This window comes from Maylandia zebra, linkage group LG18, assembly GCF_041146795.1.
Source record: "Maylandia zebra isolate NMK-2024a linkage group LG18, Mzebra_GT3a, whole genome shotgun sequence".
Classification (NCBI taxonomy): domain Eukaryota; kingdom Metazoa; phylum Chordata; class Actinopteri; order Cichliformes; family Cichlidae; genus Maylandia; species Maylandia zebra.
In genome coordinates, this window is record NC_135184.1 from 691,780 (window position 1) to 711,613 (window position 19,834).

At 43.6% G+C, this 19,834-nt stretch overlaps 2 protein-coding genes across 4 annotated transcripts in view; one reads left to right on the forward strand and one right to left on the reverse strand.

The window, feature by feature from the left end:
• pex5lb (peroxisomal biogenesis factor 5-like b) overlaps positions 1–5,583 on the reverse strand; it is a 28,636-nt gene extending 23,053 nt beyond the window's left edge. The window contains exon 1 of one of the 2 annotated variants that reach the window (XM_014411416.2): positions 5,328–5,583. In XM_014411416.2, the coding sequence (XP_014266902.1) occupies positions 5,328–5,342 (15 nt within the window). In that variant the 5' untranslated portion in view covers positions 5,343–5,583. The remainder of the gene's footprint in view (positions 1–5,327) is intronic. The other variant, XM_014411415.2, reaches the window with a different exon arrangement.
• The window catches only part of LOC101466228 (uncharacterized), an 88,813-nt gene extending 69,273 nt beyond the window's left edge, over positions 1–19,540 (forward strand). The window contains exons 1-3 of one of the 2 annotated variants that reach the window (XM_024799592.2): positions 7,265–8,481; positions 9,273–9,554; positions 15,233–19,540. In XM_024799592.2, coding sequence (XP_024655360.2) covers positions 8,310–8,481; positions 9,273–9,554; positions 15,233–16,689 — 1,911 coding nt within the window. In that variant the 5' untranslated portion in view covers positions 7,265–8,309 and the 3' untranslated portion in view covers positions 16,690–19,540. Of the gene's footprint in view, positions 1–7,264; positions 8,482–9,272; positions 9,555–15,232 lie in introns of those variants that run through there. The other variant, XM_076876666.1, reaches the window with a different exon arrangement.
• Positions 19,541–19,834: the final 294 nt, after the last annotated feature.

A 19,834-nucleotide genomic window follows, 5' to 3' on the forward strand; every position in this document is an offset into this window, starting at 1 on the left:
GGACTATTTTTCCCTACATTAAAAACATTATTTAAATATTAACTTATTGGTGCTTCTGTGATGAAAAAGTGTCCTGATTCTGTCTTTAAAGACGGAGTTTCACAGGAGGAACTGGAAGTGAGAGAAACCTCTGGGGTGGCCAGAGCTCTACACGTGGAGCTGAAGCTGTTTGGAAATGATGATGGACCAGCGAGAGCGGCGGTTTGTCACAGTGCAGTGATTAAATCATAAATCTGCCTGCTCTGCGGCAGCTTTACGACCCTCCACCGATGACAACCTGCACATTGTTTCAGTCCCTGCAGGAGCATCACAGGCAGATTCCCACAGTTCTGCAGGCCGCAGTCTGAGCACAGAAGCCCAGACATCCTCCAGCAGGTGAGTCCCAGCTCTGCCCCGGGGTCAGGACATGAAATGGTCCAGGGGGTGCTCTGGGCAGATGCTGAACCCTCCCTCAACTGGATCCTCTCAGAGCTCCTCTGATCCCGCAGACGCATTTCATTCATTTGACTCTGAATGCTGAGCTGTGACATCCACTTCCACCACTTTCTGATTCACAGACATTTGAGCAACAAAAACATTTCTCTGCAGAAGCATCGGAGAGACCAGTCCAGCACCTCTTATGATCACAATATCTGATTTTCAACACCCCACTTCCTTTTTTACTCTTTTTACATGTGATGCTTTGTTCACAGCAAACGCTGCCTGATTGTCAAGTAAAAATATTTCTCCCACAAACTTTTTCTCCTTGTGCTGAAACGTGTCATTCATTCAGCATTTCACATCACGGTCGCTGACCAGAACTGAAAACCCAAACCACAGCCCTCAGAAGGCCCATCTGCCAGCACAGATGGACATCCATCCAACCAACCGTCCATCAATTCATCCAACCGGTCATCCATCCAACCGTTCACCTATCCATCCATCCATCTGTCCACCCATCCAACCGTTCATCCATCTATCCATCCAACCGTTCATCCATCTATCCATCCATCCATCCATCCATCCATCTGTCCACCCATCCAACCGTTCGTCCACCCATCCAACCGTTCATCCATCCATCCATCCATCCATCCATCCATCCATTCAACCAACCATCCATCCATCTGTCCATCCATCCAACCGTTAATCCATCCATTCAACCAACCATCCATCCATCTGTCCGTCCATCCATCTGGTCATCCATCCAACTATCCATCCATCCATCCATCTGTCCATCTATCCATCCATCCATTCAACCAACCATCTATCCAACCGTCCATCCATCCAACCGTCCATCAATTCATCCAACCGGTCATCCATCTATCCATCCATTCATCCATTCAACCAACCATCTATCCATCCATCTGTTCAACCAACCATCCATCCATCTGTCCGTCCATCCATCCAACTATCCATCCATCCATTCATCCATTCAACCAACCATCTATCCTACCGTCCATCCATCCAACCAACCGTCCATCCAACGGTCCATCAATTCATCCAACCGATCATCCATCCAACCTTTCACCTATCCATCCGACCATTCATCCATCCATCCATCCATCCATTCAACCAACCATCCATCCAGCCTAGGGCTGGGCGATATGACCCAAAATTCATATCTCGATATTTTTTAGCTGGATGGCGATATAAGATATATATCTCGATATTTTTTTTTAAAGCCATAAAGTAAGAACAGAAAGAGAGTTCTTAGTCAAAACTGTGTCCCAGATGTCACACAGGCACTTTTATTAACATAGAGCAGATGTACATAAAATTTACTCAAAAATAAATTATGAGCATTTATTAAATAATAATGCTCCATAAATAAAAGAAAACAATGTTGTTTTTGTGCATAACAAAAAGCTCACAAATGTGCAGTCAAAATGTAAACTAAAAGACGAGCACAATAACAAAGACAGATTTCACAGCTGCTCTGTTCCCAACTTGTACTGCGTGACTGACAGCCTGGAGTTTGTAATCCGCTTCGCAACCACGTCTCTTGGTGCCATTTATGGTCCTTATACACAGTAAGGTAATATTACGTTGAAGCACAGTACGTATCACTCCGCGAGGCTCAGCCGTAATGCTCTGACAATCCATCAAGCGGTGCAGCACCGTAGCTTACCAAAGTCGTAATAAAACATTTTTGGACAGATTGCTGAGCGCCGTGTTCCACATAAAATCGGTTCGCGGCCATCAAGCACAACCAGAATTCATACATAAGGCGCGCTGTCAACTTTTGAGAAAATGAAAGGATTTTAGTCCGTGCAGCACCTCTGGGCTGCATGGCGTTAGCGTGGTTAGCTCGTTAGCGTGGTTAGCTAGCTAACACGTTGACGCCGTCCAGCCCCACGCACGGGGCGATGCGCAGTAACTCGTTAACGGAGATTTGCCGTGTCCATCTTGTCGCTTCCTGCAGGTGAAGCGATGGGGGAGGAGGGGGAGTTGTGTTCAGTGAAGGAGAGGCGAGGCCGAGTAACGTTGCGTAAAGACGAAAGTGGACGAAAGAGAGGCAAACTTGCGGCTCCGCAAGTATAATTATAATGTAACATAGACTATATCGATATAAACGATATTGTCACATCTTATATCTCGTATAAAAATATATCGATATTTTTTAAAAACTCGATATATCGCCCAGCTCTAATCCAGCCATCTGTTCAACCAACCAACCGTCCACTAGGGCTGGGCCATATTATACCGTTCACGGTAATAGCGGTATAATGTTAGGCAACGATAGGAAAATGAAATATCGCGATAGAATATGAGTAAAACGCGCATGCGCACTGCCTTTGTTTTCATACGCACATGGCCGATTGTTGAGTGAAACAGATGAACCACAATTGGTTTGTAAAAATGGTGCAACTTCAGTGATGTGAAACTGGTTTGGTGTTTGTCCGTCAGATACACAACAAAGCACATTTTTTTTGCAGAACATGCAAGCGGCCGTGGTTATTGTCGTATTTGTCGGACTAAGATGCTCTTAAAGCTGGGAGTAATCTGGGTCCTAAACTCCGTATCGTTCAGGTCAAACAACACTGCAGCATCACTGAGAGTTAAAAACTGTCTAAATTCCTTCATCTTTAATAAAACGATCAGCATTGCTGCTTTACCAGGTGTAACTATGAAGTTTAACTTCCAGGCATCCATGAAAACAAAATTTATTACATTTAACGGAGTTAGAAGCTAGCAGGAAGCTAGCGGAAGTTAGCTCGCTAGTTTCGCTAGTTACCTAAGGTTCAAGGTTCTTTATTTGTCACATGCATAGTTATACAAGTATAACACACAGTGAAATGTAGCCTGATATAGCATGTTCTGACTGAGAGATTTCTGAAGCATTCAAACGTACAGCTCTGCTATCACTTCCAACATAAATGAAGACAGGAAACTAAACAGCAGTGACGTTTGTAGGGTTACTGAAGTTGGGCTAGCTGGTATATAATGATGTGCTACGTGATCGCTAGCGACACAGCTATGTTAGCATAACATAAACAGTGAAGCTGGAGGATGAACACTAACACTTTTTCCACTCCATAAAAGTTAACGTGAAGGTTCCTCATGGTTGGAGACAAATGCAATCGCATAGCAGGATGCTGTAAACGGACCAAACTTCAGTCAGAACAACTGAGATAATCCATCCACAATACGAGGTTAGTCATTAATATACTGCAACAACATGGGAATAGAGCAGCTGCCAGAGAATTCAACATTAATGAATCAATGGTACAGAAGTGGAGGAAGCAAGAAGAATGAGTTTAATAAAGTTTGATTTATCTGACTGCTTTGTTTCGCTTAATGTGCCTTATAATCCCGTGCACCTTATGGTCCGAAAAATACATATTTGACTTTTTTATTTGGCACACTGCAGGTTAATGTTGCAAAGCAGCTCTTTTTAACTTCAGTGGATATTATACATGTTATGCTCAGGATATGTCAGCCCATTTCTACTGGAAATGCCTTTTGGTTTAACTTTCAGCAAGGAATTTGCATTTGCACCGTTAAATTTTTATAAAGCTTTAATGTACATAAAAACCAGCTTCTTGTTTAAGTGAAAATAAATGGAAGGTTGTCTTTTTGCACTAGTAATGTTGTGGAGTTGTATTTTGTCTCGCATCAATTATATCGTCAGTTATATCGTTATCGCAAATTTTCAAATATATATCGTGATAAATATTTTTGGCCATATCGCCCTGCTCTACCGTCCATCCATCTGTCCATCCATCTGTTCAACCAACCAACCATCCATCCATGCATCCATCCATCCAACCAACCAAATATCCATCCATCCATCCGTTCATCTTCTTCTTTTTATCCGGTTCAGGGTGGCTGGATCCTCTCCCAGCTGAACAGATAACCTAACATCCAAACACTTAATCTGCCTTTGTGTTGTTAGGAGGAACCCAGAGAGAACCCACACAGGAACATGGAGAACCCGGTCAGTGCTGTTAAAGCACCACAGCCTGAAATGTCTCTGACAGTCGCTGCTGGAGTTTTTATGATGACACAAAGAGGAAGGTCAGGACTTCACTTCTGTTTGCTGCTGAGTGGATCAAAAACACTCCAGCCTGGTGTGCTCCTGATGCTGATCCAGTGACAACAAACACAAACACAGGTCTCATGCCTCCTCTGCTGCTCACAACAGTGACTCCACTAAAACGACATTTAGACACGCTACACGACGAAAAGCTTCACCAGGTTAGAAGAATGACGGAGGCGGTCGTCAGCAGCTGAACTTTGCCTGATTAGTCACAGCGATGGTTTACAGGACTCTTTTTAATCTTAATAGAACACTAAAGAAACTTTCACACCCTGACAGGTTCAACTCTGGGACTGAGGTCAGTTTCATATTTCAGCTGTGAAGCTGTAATCTCATATGTAACGTTCATATTAAACCTGAACGCTTTGAGACGTTTAACAAACGAAGGAAGACGATGTTTTCTGTGGAGCAGTGAATAACCGTGGATTCTGTTCTCAGATCTTATGGAGCAAAGAGAAAACATCAGAGGTCCAGATCATTCAGGAACACATCGCAGGTTATAATAATGTCAGGTGCAGCATTAAGCTGTTCCATTAAAAATGGAAGAAAGTGATCAATAAAAGTGCTGATGTTCACTTTCTAAACACAGGAAGCAGGCTGATCTGCAAATGTAAAACGCGGAAATATCTGTCACAGCAGAAGCTGCAGTCAGTCAGTTTTATGCAGGGACTTTTACATCCTTTATTTATGCAGATGAAAACTCAGCAGACATAAGAATGATGATGATGATGATGATGGTGTGGGGACAACAACACAGAGTCATTTCTTTAAGCCCTCCAGAAACATAAAATCTCAGGTATGAGCTCACCTGGACCTGGTACATGTCTCAGTCCTGCAGCTTTCAGCGGCAGGCAGCTGGAGGCGAAGCCGCCAGCAGTGCACCTACACCCGGTTTCAGTGCGACAGACGGCGCGGTGTCTCTCCGGAGGCTCCCCGCCTGAAAGCTCCGCGTCCGGCTCTGACTCGTCCGAACGCCTCAGGCTCCGGGACGCATCTCACTCCGCTCCGGCCAGGGGAGGGACGAAGGTGGAGCGAGCAGAGCCGAGCCGCTCCGAACAGCTCCGAGGTCAAAGCACACCGGCGAAACACAGCCTCTTCCTGTCAGCGCTTTCACAATAAAAGTCACAGCTTTAACCTTCATTATTTAAACGGGCTTTCTGTTGAATTACTACCAAATTAATGGAAACCACACATTTCGGCACTTTTATTTATGTTATTTTAGTTTTTTCTGTGAAAAGCACTTTGCAAATAAAGATTTTTAGGCATTGAATTCAAAGTGTCAGACCTTTGGTTGAAAAAGCAGATAATTTGGAGGGTAAGCTGTCAGAGATCGGTCTGTGCTCTATGTCCAAACTAAAACACACCTAATCTCTTTGGTGTGTCCCACGGTTACAGGCTCTGTTAGAAACTGAACTCAGATCAGTTTTACATCCACTCCAAGAGACTGAACATCTGTGAGTGTGGGAGTGTTGGACCTATGGCTGTGTGACGCAGAGGAGCAGGAACCTGGATGTTTGATCTGGTTGTCATAATTCCCTGCATGAAGCTTCACACACAAAGTGCATTTTGGGTAAACTTTCAGGGCTCATATCAGCATGTAGGACAGGTGTCTGCTCAGCACAGGTGAGAGCAGATAAAGGTCTCCTTTGTACCTGCGTGTGATGCCAACGTCCAGCCCTCGGTGTCAGAATATTTCCTTTGATATGATCACCACGCAGCTCACAGCTGTTGTTTGTGATAGTTTGTATGAAATAATCAAAAGCCTTCGGTCCTGCAAAGGTTTGTGTGGATGCCGAGCAGCCTGGATCACAGAGGCTCTCAGGATCAAAGATGGATCATTAGATTCAGTTATGATGAAGAGGATGTTTCCTGGATGTTTTCCAGCTTCTGCGTCCCGGCTTGAGCCACGCACCTGAAGTTCAAGCGCTACATGTTTCACTGTGTCGCTTTGCAACACGAATGCATGTTTCACTCAGCAGACTGGAGATCTGCTCATAGACGGCTGCCTCGTCTCACCTTTCCCTGAAGATCCCAGCCTGGGTGTCCACATTTCCATTCTGTGCTCACGTCAAGTCTGTCACCTAGTGAACATCTTAAGCCATCACTCACTGACTCTGTAGCAGAGATCCCTCAGCAGCTCTCAGGTCTCCTGCACTCGCTGTGGTCCTCAGGCATCTGGACGATGGAGAGACTCTATGTCTTAGCTGGCTTGGGACCAGCTCAGTGTCTTCCATCTCTAAGAGTGTGATTACAATGGTACAACTACAGCCTCTCACCTGTGAGAGTCCTCGTGTGGTCCATCAAATTCCTTTTGCGCTGAAAGCCTTCATGTTCAACAAACCTCTGGTTACAGACGTTCCTGTGGTATACCAAAACACTTTTCGAGTGTTTCACAAGGATGTGGCCTCTCACCAGTGAGAGTTCTCAAGTGGCGTTTCCAGGTCTTTTTCAACCTGAAGCTTTTCCCACATGTTTTGAAGGATTTAAACAAGTTTCTTTCTTTGGGCCTGACTCTTGATGGATTTTTGGCAAACATCAGACTCTCTACCTGTGGCAGCATTGCAGGGACTCTCTGACACAGTCCAGCTCTCCACATCATCCTGACGTCTGTCTCGCTTCTTCCTCTTCTTTGGCACTGAGGTCACAGTTTCACTTAACCCTGACTCTTCACACTTGCTGGATTCTTCATCTGTGCTTTCACTTTGAGGAGAGTCATCACAGAGGAGCTGCTCCCCGTCTCCTCCTGGTTCACTGTGCTCTCCTTCCTCAGCAGCAGTCACCATAAAGGTACCAGGCTCCTCCTTCAGTCCCAGCTGCTCTCCCTCCTGACTGCTGCACAGTTCCTCCTCTTCCTCTTTAATCTGTGGAGCTTCTGGTTCCTCCTGCTCCACACTGGAGCTCCTCTCCTGGTTCCAGAGCTGCTGCTCAGGGAGAACCTCCTCCTCCTCCTCACAGACCTCCTGCTGTGGGACGTCTGGAGCGACAGAAGAAAGAAGTTACTGATGCAACCGCAGAAACATTAACAGGACTTTACAGCATGACTGCATCACTCATGAATGTGGACAGGCACCTGAGTTCACCTGTTTTGTGGTTTAAAAGCCACAAAGACGCTGTGTTTAGAGAAAATGGGTCTCAATTGTTCCCATACTGCTGACACATACGGGATCACTGAGGGTTTTTTCTTCTCCAGCTTTGACAAAAGTCCAGCTGGGATAACCACATTTACTCAGGGTCAGCTTTTCATCCATTTCATTAATAGTAATAAAAATCACACAGCAGTAATACGTCGAAGATCCTGAAGTTTGATCTGATTTCCACCAATGAAGACTCTGAGCACGCCACAAACACATTTAATGAACAGCGTGTGTAATTCCTCATTTATTTTAGACCCACATCAAACAATAAAATAAAGCCGTGTGTTAGTATTCATTCACGTCAGACTCTTTGGTGTTGAGTATATGAATGATCAGTAGTAGAATGGATATGATTCATTATGGATAAAAACCTGAACGAGGCCTTTTCTTTCCATTTTCTCTCCTTTATTATTTGTAACACGCTGTTTATGTATTTATGGCTCAGTTTGGTACATTTAAATAGGTTTTAGGAAGAAAGAAGGACGTTTATTCCAAGCGGAACAAAGTATTTGAACATCCTCCTCCTGCCGGAACTTCAGAGCGGGACATCCGGCGGAAGTAAACATTTTTAAAAGCGGCAGTTTGGTTGTTCCAGCGTGAACTTTTGGAGGCTTTGTGCTGTGTGTGAGCTGAGTGTGTGAGCCGCGGCAGCAACGATGCCTTCAGTTCAGTATCTGAGAGAGTTCATCAACGAGCGACTAACTGCTGCTGCTGAACAAATATTCTTGGAGTTTGAAAAAACGATCGTCCAGTACGAGGAAGAGATCGACCGTCAGCGCAGACTGCTGGATATCACCTGGAAACCCCAAATCAAGCTGCACAGGACAGGTGAGTGTCCCTCTGAGGGAGGATCCTGATCACAGCTCTGCGGGACGTTTCTGATTGTGAGGACTTTTTGGAGATGTGAGCTAACAAAGAGCAAACAGAGGACAGGACTGCGCTGCGCTCCATGCAAACAGCAGGCGCTGAAATCAGCCTGGATTTGAGCTTTTCTCTGACCTGGATCCATCACTCAATCCTGTGAATCGTTTGAAAAACTTTTTGTTTGGCGGTGAAACGTGTGTTTGATGGTGCGTTCAGGTGCACCTTCTAAACTCAGTAATCTAGCCTGAAAAGGTTTTTCCTTGGTTTCCTTTCTTCTTCTGCAGAGCTGTAAAGAGTTCAGTGTTAACGTCATAACAATACGTCTTTTTTATTTCTCCATCAGTGACGTCAGAGTGGTCGCCCGGGCCCTTTGTGATGATGTCACATAAAAGCTAAAGTGGTACACAGCACGTGCACGGTTCCTGTGGTCACATTTACACACGTGTGAGAACAACAAAGTCCACCATGTTGTTGTTCAGAGTCACGGACGCGACTGAAAGAAGTGACACAGAGTTTAATGTGCAGCTCGGCACAGTGACACCTAATATTGAATTTATGAACTGTAGTGGCAGTGCGGTGCTGCTGCTGTGCTGAGGGGGCTTTACCTTCCAGATGTTCGTCTGAATAAATGCAGATCTGAGATCAGTGACTTACAGCTGACTGGACGGCTTTACTCTCACACACGAGCGACGCAGTCATGCTGTAAAGTCCTGTTAATGTTTCTGTGGTTGTGACTTCTTTCTTCTGTCCTCCAGACGTCCCACAGCAGCAGGTCTGTGAGGAGGAGGAGGAGGTTCTCCCTGAGCAGCAGCTCTGGAACCAGGAGAGGAGCTCCAGTGTGGAGCAGGAGGAACCAGAAGCTCCACAGATTAAAGAGGAACAGGAGGAACTGTGCAGCAGTCAGCAGGGAGAGCAGCTGGGACTGAAGGAGGAGCCTGAAGTTCATAATGATCCTGTGCAGTACGAGGAAGAGATGGAGCGTCAGCGCAGACTGCTGGATATCACCTGGAAACCCCAAATCAAGCTGCACAGGACAGGTGAGTGTCCCTCTGAGGGAGGATCCTGATCACAGCTCTGCGGGACGTTTACTTTGAGGCTGCAGGGATGTTTCTGGAGGACAGAAGGTGGATGTGTCTCTGTTTAAACAAACATTCAGCTTTAAACTCACCCGAGGACGCTGCTGTGAGGCAGGGTTGGGGTTTTCCTCTCACACTTCAATTCAATTCAGTTTTATTTCCACAGCGCCAAATCACAACAACAGTCGCCTCAAGGTGTTTTATATTGTAATGTAGACGCTACAATAACACATACAGAGGAAAAACCCAACAATCATATGACCCCCTATGAGCAAGCACTTTGGCGACAGTGGGAAGGAAAAACTCCCTTTTAACAGGAAGAAACCTCCGGCAGAACCAGGCTCAGGGAGGGGCGGGGCCATCTGCTGTGATTGGTTGGGGTGAGAGAAGGAAGACAGGATAAAGACATGCTGTGGAAGAGAGACAGAGGTTAATAACAGATATGATTCAATGCAGAGACGTCTGTTAATACATAGTGAGTGAGAAAGGTGACTGGAAAGGAAAAACTCAATGCATCATGGGAATCCCCGGCAGCCTACGTCTTGAATCTTGAAATCTAATAATGAATTACAGTCGTCCAGCCTGGAAGTAATAAATGCATGAACTAGTTTTTCAGCGTCACTCTGAGACAGGATATTTCTATCTTTAGAGATGTTGCACAAATGGAAGAAAGCAGTCTTACATATTTGTTTAATATGTGTGTGAAAGACTCACAAAGACTCTCATACACCCCCTATATATAGGGAGTGCAGAATTATTAGGCAAGTTGTATTTCTGAGGAATAATGTTATTATTGAACAACAACCATGTTCTCAATGAACCCAAAAATCTCATTAATATCAAAGCTGAATGTTTGTGGAAGTAGTTTTTAGTTTGTTTTTAGTTTTAGCTATTTTAGGGGGATATCTGTTTGTGCAGGTGACTATTACTGTGCATAATTATTAGGCAACTTAACAAAAAACAAATATATACCCATTTCAATGATTTATTTTTACCAGTGAAACCAATATAACATCTCCACATTCACAAATATACATTTCTGACATTCAAAAACAAAACAAAAACAAATCAGCGACCAATATAGCCACCTTTCTTTGCAAGGACACTCAAAAGCCTGCCATCCATGGATTCTGTCAGTGTTTTGATCTGTTCACCATCAACATTGCGTGCAGCAGCAACCACAGCCTCCCAGACACTGTTCAGAGAGGTGTACTGTTTTCCCTCCTTGTAAATCTCACATTTGATGATGGACCACAGGTTCTCAATGGGGTTCAGATCAGGTGAACAAGGAGGCCATGTCATTAGTTTTTCTTCTTTTATACCCTTTCTTGCAGCCACGCTGTGGAGTACTTGGACGCGTGTGATGGAGCATTGTCCTGCATGGAAATCATGTTTTTCTTGAAGGATGCAGACTTCTTCCTGTACCACTGCTTGAAGAAGGTGTCTTCCAGAAACTGGCAGTAGGACTGGGAGTTGAGCTTGACTCCATCCTCAACCCGAAAAGGCCCCACAAGCTCATCTTTGATGATACCAGCCCAAACCAGTACTCCACCTCCACCTTGCTGGCGTCTGAGTGGGACTGGAGCTCTCTGCCCTTTACCAATCCAGCCACGGGCCCATCCATCTGGCCCATCAAGACTCACTCTCATTTCATCAGTCCATAAAACCTTAGAAAAACCAGTCTTGAGATATTTCTTGGCCCAGTCTTGACGTTTCAGCTTGTGTGTCTTGTTCAGTGGTGGTCGTCTTTCAGCCTTTCTTACCTTGGCCATGTCTCTGAGTATTGCACACCTTGTGCTTTTGGGCACTCCAGTGATGTTGCAGCTCTGAAATATGGCCAAACTGGTGGCAAGTGGCATCTTGGCAGCTGCACGCTTGACTTTTCTCAGTTCATGGGCAGTTATTTTGCGCCTTGGTTTTTCCACACGCTTCTTGCGACCCTGTTGACTATTTTGAATGAAACGCTTGATTGTTCGATGATCACGCTTCAGAAGCTTTGCAATTTTGAGACGGCTGCATCCCTCTGCAAGATATCTCACTATTTTTGACTTTTCTGAGCCTGTCAAGTCCTTCTTTTGACCCATTTTGCCAAAGGAAAGGACGTTGCCTAATAATTATGCACACCTGATATAGGGTGTTGATGTCATTAGACCACACCCCTTCTCATTACAGAGATGCACATCACCTAATATGCTTAATTGGTAGTAAGCTTTCGAGCCTATACAGCTTGGAATATTGATCGATCGATCTCTAACAAAAGAACCAAGGAAGCTAGGCCTGTTCCGTGAGCGTGTCCTTGAATTGAAGCGTGGGTGTGCGATGTAGCCCGACTTTCACTCGGTGTGGCCAATTTATACATGAAGGAAGTGGAAAACAGGGCTCTGTTATCGTACCCTGGAAAACCACCAAGTCGTTGGTTCAGGTATGTGAATGAACCTCGGGCTGCCACGATTAGTCGACTATCAAAATTGTTGACCATTAATTTAATTTTCGACGCGTCGTTTGAAGCTTTGTAAAATCCTGAAAGACGCAGGAATAAGTAGCAGGATTTAAGAGTGTAATAACGGACTGAAACAGAAGATGGCAGCACTGCATGTACAAGGATGCCAGCTGCCGTTAAACCCCGAAGAAGAAGAAGCTGTGTCCGGTATTGTAGCTGTGTCCAAATTTAAGGGCCGAATCCTTCGGAGGCTGCAATTGTAGACCGATTACGCTACGACGCGACAAAGACTTCTCCTAATGCGGCCGACAAAGGCGTCCTTCCCCAGATTTGACAGATGGGGCAGGTGTATCCTTCGTGGCCCAACCAATCCCAGATTTCATAGCGTGGCCCCAGTGTTAATATTACTCTTATTATTCTTTCTGGGTCACAAAATAAACGTTTAACATATTTTCAGGCGAGAATGTAGCTGTGTAAACCTCAAATATCTGCTCAGCTTATCAAGACACCACATATTTTCAAAAGCGCTCCGACGTTTTCGGAGACGTCTGTTACCCACTAGCTCGATAGCTAGCCGGGGGCTAGGCTCACTAGAGCCGTGAGAACACCGGACTCCCGGCAAATCGTTTTCAAACCCACCACCAGCTTTCGCTACTCAGGTTAAACAGGATATATGAGTCACTGAGATAACTTAAAAATGTTATTGTTTGGCTTTTTTCAGTGTTTTATTTGTTCCTGAGTAAATCGGTTTGTCTGAGATTAAAGTTAAAGTTTTCACTAGAGATGGACCGATCCGATATTACGTATCGGTATCGGTTAGATACTGACCTAAATTACTGGATCGGATATCGGAGAGAAATAAAAAATGTAATCGATCCATTAAATATCACAAAAGCACCTCACAAAACTTGCGACACGGCGTAACTCGGCTCATAATCTTAGGACATCGGAGCAGTGTGCATCACGTGATAGAGCGGCTGTGGCGTGCGAGACCTGTCGCCGGTCTGTTTGAACATTTGTAGCCTCGCTACCAAACCAGCATTTCATCTCTGACAGAGTGATCCCAGAGAGAAATAAAGCAAGTGTGTAAGTCCATCTCTGAATGTTTGTAAAGCATTCCAGCCTTAAGCTTAACAACCGATATATGGTGCCTCTTCTTGCTGCTACTTCAATCATGAAACTGATCAATGATCAGCTGATCGTCTCTCTTGTTTGTTTTTGACCCACTTTGCACCAGAAAGAGGAAACCAGCGGCTGAACAACAGCAGCACGTTTAAGCTTGATCAGCTGTTGTTAGAATTTATTTAATATTAAACCCGATTCTTTGATCCCCATGACAGAACAGAGAAGACCCGACTCAGAGTGGTCAAAACATTTATAATTCTTTATCCAATCATCTTCCCTGCACAGCCCAAAGCCAGCTGCAGAATCTCTAACATTACAGGCTAAACATGTCTCATATAGGTGTTATTTTGGTACTTTACACGTCACACACAGTTTCAACACAAACAAATCCTTATATGTTAGTAGTTCCTCTTTTTCTGTCTAGTTTCCTGTATTTATTAATATACTTGTACAGCTGCACACTAACTTCCTGTTTTTCAGTCTGGCTGAACACTTAGTTTGTGAGTCAAAAGTGGCCTTGCTTTACAAGCCTTCATTATTAAAGTAAATAAAACAATATAATTAGAAAATAAGCACTAAGAATATATGTTTATTCCATAACACTTTGCACACCAGGATCTTTTTCTACAGCTGACGCTGGTAACTGTGCAGGGGCGGATCTAGCAAAGTTTAGCCAGGGGGGCCGATAGGGCATTAACAGGGAAAAGGGGGCACAAAGACATACTTTTCTTTCTTATTCTCATTTAAAATGTCGAGCTTTTAATAAATAATTATCTGAATCTTACAACCAAAGTTTTAATTTGATGTAAAATGTAATGAAGTCCATTACTGTATATAGTGACTGTTAAGTCTAATATACCCTAGTAAGCTGTAGTACTTTTTCCTTTGGGAACCATCTGTGCAGTCTGCAGCTCTGTAGAAGAAAGATGTTGAATCTATTTAATTATTCTTGAAAAATTTATTTCTGTGCATTTTTTTTTTCTTTTGCTGGGAGTTTGCAACCCTGTTAGTTAGGTTGCTTAATATTTCTGCTAAGTACTCTTTAAAACACCAGAGTAGGGAGGATGGAGCAGGTTTAAGTTTATTTGATTGATCAGTTTTGCTGAACTATGAAATATTTTGGCTGCAGTGCATTTTTTGCATACAAGTGTAACAGAATAGCTTCAGTGTTGTTTAGTTTGTTTGTGTTAAACTTGAGTATGAACTTGTGCAAAATGCAGCAAGATATTAAAAAAACTGTTTTATTGCTTAAATACACTATGTCAGTATCAGGCATAAAAGTGGTATCGTGCCATCTCTACTTTTCACACAGCTGAATAAACGTCAAGCAGAAAACTGATTAAACAGAAGTGTGAGAAGTGCTCGAGAATTTACTCCGGTGTCCTGTTATATTTTAGATAGCAAGGAGCAGACGGCTGAGTTTACTAAACTGCACCGAGACAATCTGCAAATGTTATTAAAAGGTTAATAGAGTATCATCTTGTCTTTATTTTTAGTTAGCACATATCTTAAACACTTCAAGCTGTAAGCTAATGATAGTTATATAAGAGGAGACACATGCTGGTGGATGCATGATCTGATTAGTCGACTAATCGCAAAAATAATCGGTGACTAGCCAACTATCAGAATAATCGTTTGTGCCAGACGAAGGTGACACCTTTGTGAAAATCAAATCTCAGGACGTACCACAATTCACGGATCACATTAACTCGCTGGACCGACACATCAGATTCACCAGGGAGGATATGAAAAGTGGCAGGTTAGCCTTCTTGGACTGTGAGATTTCCATCAGTAATGGGGGACATCTAAAAGCTGACCCTGAGTAAATGTGGTTATCCCAGCTGGACTTTTGTCAAAGCTGGAGAAGAAAAAACCCTCAGTGATCCCGTATGTGTCAGCAGTATGGGAACAATTGAGACCCATTTTCTCTAAACACAGCGTCTTTGTGGCTTTTAAACCACAAAACAGGTGAACTCAGGTGCCTGTCCACATTCATGAGTGATGCAGTCATGCTGTAAAGTCCTGTTAATGTTTCTGCGGTTGCATCAGTAACTTCTTTCTTCTGTCGCTCCAGACGTCCCACAGCAGGAGGTCTGTGAGGAGGAGGAGGAGGTTCTCCCTGAGCAGCAGCTCTGGAACCAGGAGAGGAGCTCCAGTGTGGAGCAGGAGGAACCAGAAGCTCCACAGATTAAAGAGGAAGAGGAGGAACTGTGCAGCAGTCAGGAGGGAGAGCAGCTGGGACTGAAGGAGGAGCCTGGTACCTTTATGGTGACTGCTGCTGAGGAAGGAGAGCACAGTGAACCAGGAGGAGACGGGGAGCAGCTCCTCTGTGATGACTCTCCTCAAAGTGAAAGCACAGATGAAGAATCCAGCAAGTGTGAAGAGTCAGGGTTAAGTGAAACTGTGACCTCAGTGCCAAAGAAGAGGAAGAAGCGAGACAGACGTCAGGATGATGTGGAGAGCTGGACTGTGTCAGAGAGTCCCTGCAATGCTGCCACAGGTAGAGAGTCTGATGTTTGCCAAAAATCCATCAAGCGTCAGGCCCAAAGAAAGAAACCCAACACTGATGTGAAACCCTATCCTTGTGATACATGTGGGAAAAGTTTTAGAGCTAGAAGTACGTGGAAACGTCACCTTGTAACCCACACAGGTGAGAGGCCATATCCCTGTGATACATGTGGGAAAAGTTTCAGACGAAGCAGTAATTTGTATGATCACATGAGAACTCACACAGGTGAGAGGCCATATCCCTGTGATACATGTGGGAAAAGTTTCAGTCGAAGCAGTACTTTGTATATCCACATGAGAACCCACACAGGTGAGAAGCCATATCACTGTGATACATGTGGGAAAAGCTTCAGTCAAAGCAGTAATTTGTATATTCACAAGAAAACTCACACAGGTGAAAAACTGTTTGCTTGTGACACATGTGGCAAAAGCTTCACTGATAGAAGTACCTGGAAATACCACCTTATCACTCACACAGGTGAGAGGCCATATCCCTGTGATACATGTGGGAAAAGTTTTACTCGAAGCAGTCATTTGTATATTCACATGAGAACCCACACAGGTGAAAGGCCATATCCCTGTGATACATGTGGGAAAAGTTTCAGTTCAAGCAGTCGTTTGTATATTCACAGGAGAATCCACACAGGTGAAAAGCTGTTTACGTGTGAAACATGTGGGAAAAGTTTCAGTCGAAGCAGTACTTTGTATATTCACAAGAAAACTCACACAGGTGAGAGGCCGTATACCTGTGATACATGTGGGAAAAGTTTCAGTCGAAGCAGTCATTTGTATATTCACAAGAAAACTCACACAGGGGAGAGGCCGTATACTTGTGATACATGTGGGAAAAGTTTCAGTCGAAGCAGTACTTTGTATATTCACAAGAAAACTCACACAGGTGAGAGGCCGTATACCTGTGATACATGTGGGAAAAGCTTCAGTCAAAAAAGTAGCTTGATGTGTCACAAGAAAACTCACACAGCTGAGAAGCCAGAGGCTCATAAAACATTTCAGTGTGAGTAGGAATTTGATAGACTGCATGAGAACTCTCACAGGTTGTTTTCCAGAAATATCTGTCTTTTATGCTGTATTCCTGTTTGTGGTCACTGTTTTATTTGAGACTCAGAATCCCTCTGGCCTTTTCTGCCTGCTTTAGTCTGTAATGGTCTCTTTAGAGCACGTTGTTTCTTCTCATGCGTTCATTTATTTTTTGATTTCATCCACTTGTTTTGGGGTTTCTTTTCAGCCTTTAGAGGCGATAGTTAAACTTGTTTTTTTTTGCAGCAATATGTTAACATCCAGGCATCCATGAAAACCGAATTTATTAAATTTAACAAAGTTAGCCGGGAGTTAGCTCGCTAGCTTCCATCTAAGCATGATATAGCATGTTCTGACTGAGAGATTTCTGAATAAATTCAAACGTACAGCTCTGCTATCACTTCCAACATAAATGAAGACAGGAAACTAAACAGCAGTGACGTTTGTAGGGTTACTGAAGTTGGGCTAGCTGGTATATAATGATGCGCTACGTGATCGCTAGCGACACAGCTATGTTAGCATAACATAAACACAGTGAAGCTGGAGGACGAACGCTAACACTTTTCCACTCCATAAAAGTTAACGTGAAGGTTCCTCATGGTTGGAGACAAATGCAATCGCATAGCAGGATGCTGTAAACGGACCAAACTTCAGTCAGGAGAACAACTGAGATAATCCATCCACAATACGAGGTTAGTCATTAATATACTGCAACAACATGGGAATAGAGCAGCTGTGATAGAATACAGCATTGATGAATCAATGGTACAGAAGTGGAGGAAGCAAGAAGAATGAGCTAAGTAAAGTTTGACTCATCTGACTGTTTTGTTTCGCTTAAAGTGCCTTATAATCCAAAAAATACGGTATGTATAACACATAAAGGTGAACTGAAACTGGAGTCTGTTCCAAAGATGATTAAAACGCTGTACTGTTGTGCATATCCTGGCAGAATTCATGATTTCTTAACCATTTTTCAGACAAGTTTTTCTTTCACTCATGGTTAGTGGTTGGCTGAAGACGTTTATTGTCAAACAACTGTGTTTACTCTTTAAATCACGATCACTACACAAATTACCCAAATGATCCTGATCAAAAGTTTACATACCTGGTGAGTGGGCCTGATGACATACACAGAACTTGACACAAAAGGGTTAGAATGGCTATGAAAGGTAACTGTAGAAAGGACCGTGACCCGATACACTGTTCCCCTGGTTCGGCACATACGTCCACCAGCTGTCTGGCGCTCTCCCGTCTCTGGTCTCCAACCACAATATAAAACTTCATTAGCTTGATCATGTCCACCTGTGTTGTGTCCTGTAATGACTGTACCATATTGCACCACTAGTGGGTGGTGTCGTGAAATAAGAGTAAAGTGGAGTTGGTAAAATTTTAGAATATAGTTAAGATGGCTAACTGATAACTTGATGCGTCTCCCTATGATGTAAAGTCTGTGCTGAAATCATTAAAGAGCACTATTCCTTGATGAGGACTGGTTCATTACCGGCCGCTGCTACATTTTGGCAGCGAGTAACCCTGCGTGGTTTTTCTGCTTAGTTTTTTGCTGAGTCATCGTGGCTGCAAACGTCCATCCACCGCCGATGTTTTTGCCTTGCCCTGGAGATCCTGCTTTGCCCTTCAACATGTGGATGCGTATGTTCAACAATTATTTGCTTGTGATCAATGCAACAGGGAATGCTTGGCCTGAAGCACGAAGAGCTACTTTACTTCACTGCTTGGGAACAGAGGGACAAAGGATTTTCTACTCACTGCCAAATACAGGTGATACTTTCGCCTCTGCTGTTACTGAACAACACTTTTCAGCCAAGGTGAATGTTGTTGCTGATATCTCTGAACTGAGTTGCTTCTAAATGTGAGTTTGATGACAGGACAGAAGAAATGATCTGTGATCAGCTACATGTGTCTAGCCCCAGCATAAGAGAGACTCTTGCTTGAACCTCATTTGACGCTAACAACGGCCACAAAAAACAAAACCTTTGTACTGTTCAGTTTGTACTGCTGCTCATTCCTGTGCAATATCCCCTCTACCCCCCCTCACATTCCTATTTAAGATTTTCTTTATTCAATCACTAGTGTGTACATATATTTATATATACACATACATACATATATTTAGTCAGTTAACTGAAAATCTTTTTTCTTTTACTACATCTTATTAATATTTTGCTCTTTACTATTTTTCTATTTATTTTTTATTATTTTATTTTCTTCTACTGTACCATTCTGCTGAGTGACTGTCTTCTGCTCGTTAAAAAATACATTTCATTGCGATGATGACCCTGTGCTAACTTGCATATGACAAATAAAACTGAAACTGAGCTGCTGATTACAGTTCAATAAACCGAGATAACTTCAATAGATTGGTGGCTGTTTTATTCACATCCTGACCGCATGAGGCCACGGTGATAACAACCTCCACCTTCCTTTGAACCTCCTCATTAACAGCAGGTTTCCAACCTTATAAACAGTGTTTGCTCTTTGAACTGTCTTTATTTCACATTTCATATACAAGGCTCAGTACTACAGGCGCAAAAAATCGGTGTGCCATGGGTTCCCCAGTTTCACCCATTGTGGCTAATTTGGACATTCAGGAAGTAGCACTGGAGTACTGAAGTGCTCAGCAGCGGTGCTAGTTTCAGTCATTATGCAAATGTTCAGTTTTGTTGGAAGGTTGGGGAAACCTGCAGTCAGCTGAGGCTGAAGAAGTTACTTAGATGAGTTTCTCCAACTAAAAATGTCCAGTTGAACAGAATCTACTTTCTGTGGTAAAATAATCACGGTTTGTTCAGAATTGTCAAAGAGCTCAGGTTGTGTTCACATGCTGCCGAGTCCTCACTGAGCGGCCTCCACAGGTCTGAGTCTCTGCCTGAAAGTGCTGCGCTGGACATTTACCTGGGGTCAGATCTTCCTGCAGACAGACTGAGCCTGCAAGCTTCATAGGATGTTCTCTAAACTTAGTAAGGATTCAGTCTTTTTACATCGGATGAAGAATCATCACCACATCATCCATTTCCCGTCCTACAGCTCACAGTGACACATCACCTATGAAAGCAACAGGTTGGCTAAATATTCATTAATGTTGTGACTCACATTTCATTCCATGAGCTGCTGT